Genomic DNA, 7,024 nt, shown 5'->3' with positions numbered 1-7,024 from the left:
CAAAGTATTTCCCCACAAAGTGCTTATTAATTATAAAGGGAAAAACAGGAACTTTGCAGCAAGGAACCTGGCCCACTCCAGCCTAACCAAGTGACAGAAGTGAGCATTCAGAGGGTTTTTAGGGAAGACTCTGGAAGGGAATTTGGGAGAAAGTGTAAAAGAAGGGTTTTGTCAGGAAGGCCCTGGTTGAACAGAGAAGGGGAAATCTTGAGGCTGAGGAATACATGGGTGATAGAGCAGGGTCCACTGGAGAAACAGGGGATGTCTCTGGGAGGGAGGGAGGGAGAAACGTTGAGGTGGGAGGATGTTCTCCTTGTTAAGAGTGATTTGATGGGGACGGTTTGGTTAACAGGAGGGTCAGAACGGGGCGGATAAACTCTGGATGACTAGAAGGGGGAGAGCTAGGGGTAGGGGGTCTCCAGGACAGTCCTGAAAGGGCACACGAGGGGCAAGGCCCGAAGGCAGCGGTCGGTGGGTGGGGGAGACCTGGCGGCCAGCGCACCACGCCACACCTAGGACTGGCAGCTTTGGGAGCGGGTTCGGGGCGTCGGGCAGGCGGGCAAGGGCGGGGGCGGCGGGCGGGCAGGGGCGGGGCTGGGGGAGGGATCGGCACCGCCCGGCCGGTCCCCCCGCGCTGCAGGGGGCGCTGTGAGGCTGGGCGGCCCCGGGCCGGGCGGCGGCCGCTCCTAGTGAGCGCGGCCCCTTTTCCGGGTTTCCTCCTCCTCCTCCTCCTCCTTCTCCTCCTCCTCCTCCTCCTTCTTCGCCGCCGCCGCCGCCGCTGCCCCTTTCCCGGCCGGCGGCCGCCGCTGCTGGTGCCGCCGCTGCCGCCGCCGCCGCCGCTTCGGGGCCGCGAGCCGAGCGGAGGCCGCCGCGGAGCGCGAGCGCCGCCCGCCCCGCCGCCTCGCCGGCCGCTCCAGGGCCCGGCCGGCTCGGCCGGAGCCCCCCGCGCCCCCAGCCCGCCCGCCCCCGCGGGCCTGGCGTGGCCTCCGGCAGCCGCTCTCTTCCTCCTCCTCCGGCGCCCCGCGGCCCGCCGCCTCCTCCGCCCGCCGCCCCGCGCCCCCCGCCGCGCCGCCGCCGCCGCCCTCTGCGCCCCGCGGCGCCCCCCGGTCCCGCCCGCCATGCCCGGCCCGGCCGCGGGCAGCAGGGCCCGGGTCTACGCCGAGGTGAACAGCCTGAGGAGCCGCGAGTACTGGGACTATGAGGCTCACGTCCCGAGCTGGGGGTAAAGCCGCTGCCGCCGCCCCCCATCCTCGCCCGGCCGCCCCCCCGCCCCCGGCGCAAACCGCACTCGCCCCCCACCCCGCGGTCTGCCTCCCCCGCCGCCCAGCCGCTGGCCGGCGCTTTCTCGGGGCCTGGGGTGGTAGACAGACCCCCCCCACCCCCCCGCCGCACACATCCCCGGATCCCTCTCCCCCCTTCTCCCCCCCCCTTGCGCACCCCACTCTCCCCCTTACCCCAAGAAATGCTTTCTTACTGAGAAGTGTAGGGTCCAGGGACCGGAGCCTGGTGGTAATGAGGGAACAGCCCTTCCTCCTTACACTTTTTGGTTTCTATTTGGGGTGGGCAGTCAGCAGCTGTCCTCTGGAGCTATTAAAATTCTCTGCCTTTTTAGTTTTTTGAAATGAGGCTGGGTGGGAGGAAACCTTTTAAAGACATCCACATTCTCAAAGCAGGCGCTGGCTACCTTTGGGATGTGAAGTATAATGCAGTTGCTGTGGAGCCCCAGGCAGACGGGCACCCTCTGAGCCTCCAGGATAGATCCTTTGCTCACCCTTCTAGATTGGCCCAGAGCCGTGCCTTCCTACCTTGGCTCCCCAAGTTGTGACGGACCAATTAGGTTAGGAGCTGTGCGCAGTGAGAGGAGCCAAGTTTATGTTGTGGCTTTCATTTAGGGAATGAGTTGTGTCCTGATGTATGGATGCTTCCAATGCTTGATTAATGGAAACGGCTGGATGGGGGTGTAGAGTGGGCATAGGCTTGGTTAATCCCAAGTCTTGGCATTTATGTGTCACTCTTGCCTTTCACAGTAATCAAGATGATTACCAACTGGTTCGAAAACTTGGTCGGGGAAAGTATAGTGAAGTATTTGAGGCCATTAACATCACCAACAATGAGAGAGTGGTTGTAAAAATTCTCAAGGTGAGTGTCTTTTGAGTGACATTAAAATTTTTCCTCACTGGTTAGGATATAAACTCCCCCACATTCTAGAATGAGCAGTGCAAACTCTGGTTTTACATCTGTTCTGTCTGATGTCCCTTCCCTACTCACTCTCCCACCCATTTTCCTGTGAACTTTGAAGAAAGTATGTGGACCTGTTTCAAACCCAAGGATGATAGTTCAGGAACATCTTTGTTCCAAAATGTCATTTTGGGCTCCCAAAGTGAGAATTCCAAAGGGGTTCCACTTGAAATAGGTATTCAGAAGAAAGAAAAGCTTTTTCGTAAAGAATCCATTGATCCAAGGGTTCCTTGAGCAGTGAGTTTGTTACCCTTGATGCTCGGACTACTCCACAAAGAAAGTTGGGAAAAATTAGAGCAGCTCCAAAGATGAGTTTGAAGCTGATGTCTTTTGGCAATGCACATTTGTCAGGTGGGGTGGATACAGTGAGTCAGTAGTGCCTGGAAGGTTCATTGTTGCTTATCAAATAGTAAAGGTGAAATTGGGAGCAGTAAAAGAGTACATGCTAAAATTATAGTTGGAACAAAACAATCTTAGTGTCTGGTTTAGTAGCCTAAGTTGGATAAAGACCTTTTGTCGTCTCTTGGGTGAAGACATGATTTTAATGAGCATGAGGAGTGGCTAAATTCTTTTTCAGATAACTGGTTAGATAGTTTTAATAATGTTTTATAGAGTGTACTAAAAAAGCCTTAGATTCTGTAGAGGGTCCTCATCATTGCCAGATCATTTAATGTGTTGCACGTCATTTAGCAAAATACTGAAAAGACTAAAAAGAGTGATTAATACAAGCACTTTTGCATATACAAGATTTCCAATGTGGCCATTTTGCAGCTGTGAATAAGGACATGGGATTGAAAAGCTGTTTTTGTGTCTTAAGGCCAGAGTTAGGGCAGCTGTGTCCCTGTTTAGCATGAGGGGTCAGGCTTACATGGTCTGAAAATCCCTTTTCAGGAAAGTGATCGGCTCTGTTTGTCAGTACCATCTGAGCCTAATGATGAAGAGGCAGAGTTGTAGTAGAGAGAAATAGGGAACGTTATCTGTGCCATCAGAAACGCTATGGGTGAGAAGTGAGGAATTGATACCGAAGATGTGGAGTTTGACTTCCCTCTTCCCCAAATATGAATTGGACCTGAAAAGCCATGTGGTCTTTCTTATTATTTTTTTTTCCTTCCTTTACAAACATAAATATTTAAAGAAATGTTCCCTTCAAAGAAGTTGCCTGGGGAAGCCATACACTTTTTTCCTTTATGCATAAGCATAAATGTTTTTAATATAAGCTGCTTAAAGTCTTTCCGGGAAGTAAGCAAGGAGTTAGGAATATTCCTCTGCTGTGCCTTTGGAAGAATGAACTGACTCCAGAACAATTTCAGAAAAATAATAACTTTTGTGCGATAGTATTTTTAGAATAAGTGTGTAACTTCCTGTAGTGTCTTTTTCGAAGGAATGGCCTTTAGGTAAATATAAAAGTGGCAGTGCGTTCATGCGAGAGAGAATCCCATTACTCTTGAGTCGTCCTTCTACAGAACTTCATAGCATCGGTTGCTGGAGAGTTTTTCCTCTAAAGATTCACAGGATATGTTTAGGGAACCCAATATGTAAGGTGAAGGTTATTTTTACAGACAAGAAAACTTGCCTGCTACCACGATGTTGAAATGACCCTTAGCCAGAACTCTTTCCTATTTTTCTCCTCATTTTAGTGTTGGTTGGTAAGATCTTAATGTTGAGCACAGAATAAGTTCCAGTGTTTGGGAATAAGATTTGGGAGGCTCCTTTGATGCTCTAGCTAATGAAGTATTTCTTGTATCTTTTCCATACAAGTTCTTTTCAGGGTGCAGCCTGAACTACCTCTTTTCCACTGGTGCCTACGACACCCAGTTCTTTCTTTTTTTTCAAAGCCCTGTGGCTTTTCTATCCAGGTTTTGTTCTATCTGAAGGATGGGGTAAGAAACTACTAATTGTACTGTGGTTTTCTTGTTTTCACAGGCTGAATTAAAGTAGATTAAAAGTATTGTGTTTTAAAAAGAACAAGGTCTTTATCCAAAGTGGTGTACCCCTATTCAGATAAGTTATGACTGATAATCTGCTGTTACGGTGTTTGGTCATCAGAAATTAGGTTCTGGACAGAGTGCCAACTGCTCATAATTTGGAGGAATCTAGAAAAAAACTTGCGCTTCATGAAAGGCCTACTCTATTTCAGCTGCAGGAAGGAACTTATAAGTGTACACGCAGTGACTGAGATACAGGGTACTTTCCCTGAGGACGGGGCTGTCTTCCTTTTTGGTTGATAACATTTTCCTTCAGTTCTGTCCAACATACGAGAATGGTCAGATGAACGACCACAGAGGAATTCTACCGTTTAATTTGCATTGGTAGATTCTTTCGTAGTTTTTGATCAAAACATATTGGAGCTCTTTAGAGGTTTTAGGAATTTAGAAGTTGGTGAGCAAAATTTTACTGTCTATCTTGAAGTGAAATTCTGAGGTTGAAATCCTAAAACGCTCCAATCAACAGGCGGGTTAAATCTTTTTTGACAGAAATTGTTTTGAGGGTAAGGGCGGAGGGTGGATGGAAGAGTTAACATAGAAGGGTAAGAAAGCCACTTCAGTGCTGACAGTTTCATCTTCTGATCCTGAGAAATCCATTTCTCAGTTCATTTGTAGGACCTCTTAGGAAGGTATACACAGAAATAAAAGCATTTGGCCCTTTTGGACAGCTTGTAGCATTTTGTGAGCACCACCTGTGTATGGATTTCAGCCCTTCTTGGGATCCTTCAAAATAAAACTATTTCGTAAATAGAAGTTAAGAGCAATACCAGTTGTAAACAAACGCGGCGTTTTGAACTCATGCTGTACTCAGTTGGAAATTCTCGTATAAGAGAGTAAGTTGGCAGTTTCTTGATGGTCTTATTTACGAAGAGGGGCAAATCCATTTTTTCCCCAGAGGTTAATCCTCAAGATTAAAACAATGATGGTAACGCAAATTTATCTTTGAAGTGTTCTTAGCGTATTTGTAGACGTTGTGAAACTTGTGTGCTGTGAGGAGGTAGTGTTAAAGCAAGGATGGGAGGGCTGTCCCTGACACATCTTGTTGGTTACTTCATAGCGAGCGGGTGACTGTGTGGGTTACATGGAAGTGCTGTCTGCTCCATGCTGGTGCCCGGCTTTCTCTTTTGTTTCTGCTTTCTCTGCTGGTAGGTTTCACCCTCCATGTCCTTTGTTAGCAAACGTACCAAGACATCATCTTCCTGAAACAGGACATTGGTATTAGTTTATCTAAAGTTGTTGTGATTTTGAGTCCCACCAATGTCATGGTGTAAAAGTAGTTAAAACAATATTATTAAAATGGTACTAAACCCCAGAAATAATATACATTTTAAAAATGATGTGAACTAATCTGTACTGTTCCTAACGAGGTTGTAGGGTCAGGGATTGAATTTGCAGTGAAACAGAATCATGAAATGTGGGAGCAGAGAAACCTTAGAACCCAAACCCTTTTGAGAGAGAAACTGAGACCCGGAGAGAGCATGAAGTTTGCTGAGGGTCACAGCGTGGAGCGCTAGGGTCCTCTGTTCCTGTCATGGAGTCTTGTAGATGTGAGGAGCAGTTAGGACAGTAGCTAATTACTTCTTGATGTGTTGAACTGTCCTGGAAGGATGGATGGACACTCACTAAAAGTCAGGTGTGGTTTCTAATGATTTGGGGGAGTTATTCCTCTGGAAGGAAATGCTAGACTTTGATGGGTTGCTGGATGGAGTGTGGAATAGCCCAGAGAGCTTTGGGACCCGGACAGGGGTTCTCTGGTTTGTAACTGCTGGGTGTTTGATGCGTAACTGAAATGTTACTTTGCTCTCTTGGTTGGAAGCCACAATAATCAGTGTTTTTACACATTTTTAACCCCTACAGTTCCAGGTCTCATCATGACGACTTGCCAGGTTAGGGGGCCACCAGCTTTATCCCTCTAATACATTGGGGTTTATTGGAGGGTGAGCCGTGTGTAAAAAGAATATCTTGTTATAGAGTACCCATTTGCATGTATAGAACGTGGCTCTGGATAGTTTCTAGAGCCTGATTTTAGGATCTGCCACCTTATGATCAGGGTGGTATAGTGTTAAGTGCTGTGTAAATGAAGGTCAGAAGACTTGGATTCTAGAACCAGCTTCTTCATTTATACCCACTTGACTCTGTTTTCTTATCTATAAGATGGATATACCTTTCTTGTATAAATCACAGTGTTCTTGGGAGAATTAAATGAGATATGGATAGGTGGGTAGGTAGACAGCAGTGGTTTAGTAATCTGCAAAGTGCTTCTTTCCTGAAAGTGGCCCTGGGAGTAGACTACCTGCATTCAGATACTCGTTCCCGACACTCAGATGCTCTGTGACCTTGAGCAGTTATTCAGACTCTGCCTCAGTGTCTTCATGTAAAATTGCACCAGTAGTTCTCATCTCAGGATACTACTAAAAGTGGATTAAATGTGCTTAAAACAGTGCCTGGCACTTAGCAATAAAGTATAGGTCCAATAATAATATTTCACATGGGCCGCATGAATGATTTCGAAGGGCAAAATCAAAAGTAGGAACGACTATACCAGTCTCTTGGTGAGATTCAAAAGGCCTGCTGTATGCCTTGCTTTTTTAAATCGACAAAAACAAAAATCCTGAGAATAAACAGTCTTGGGGAATCGATAATGTAATTGGAAAGGTGGGACTTGAAAGATGAAAGGAAGAATTGCTGTGAAGAAACAACGTTGCTCAGATGCTGTTTGTATTTGGGTCAATTGCAGTGGATTTGAGAGATGCTCCCAAGGTAGTAAAATAAATGCTGTCATCTGGGCTGCACTTTCTTCC

The 7,024-nt window shown here is 47.4% G+C and overlaps 1 protein-coding gene across 5 annotated transcripts in view; it reads left to right on the top strand.

Annotated features, from left to right (window-relative positions):
- The first annotated feature begins 1,074 nt into the window (after positions 1 to 1,074).
- CSNK2A2 (casein kinase 2 alpha 2) overlaps positions 1,075 to 7,024 on the top strand; it is a 38,962-nt gene continuing 33,012 nt past the window's right edge. For 2 of the 5 annotated variants that reach the window (XM_043599321.1, XM_043599322.1), the window contains exons 1-2: positions 1,075 to 1,222; positions 2,028 to 2,139. In XM_043599321.1, the coding sequence (XP_043455256.1) occupies positions 1,119 to 1,222; positions 2,028 to 2,139 (216 nt within the window). In that variant the 5' untranslated portion in view covers positions 1,075 to 1,118. The remainder of the gene's footprint in view (positions 1,223 to 2,027; positions 2,140 to 7,024) is intronic. The other 3 variants (XM_043599323.1, XM_043599324.1, XM_043599320.1) reach the window with 2 other exon arrangements.

Source organism: Prionailurus bengalensis, chromosome E2 (assembly GCF_016509475.1).
Source record: "Prionailurus bengalensis isolate Pbe53 chromosome E2, Fcat_Pben_1.1_paternal_pri, whole genome shotgun sequence".
NCBI classification, from domain to species: Eukaryota; Metazoa; Chordata; class Mammalia; order Carnivora; family Felidae; genus Prionailurus; species Prionailurus bengalensis.
This window is presented reverse-complemented; position numbering and strand designations above follow the sequence as displayed.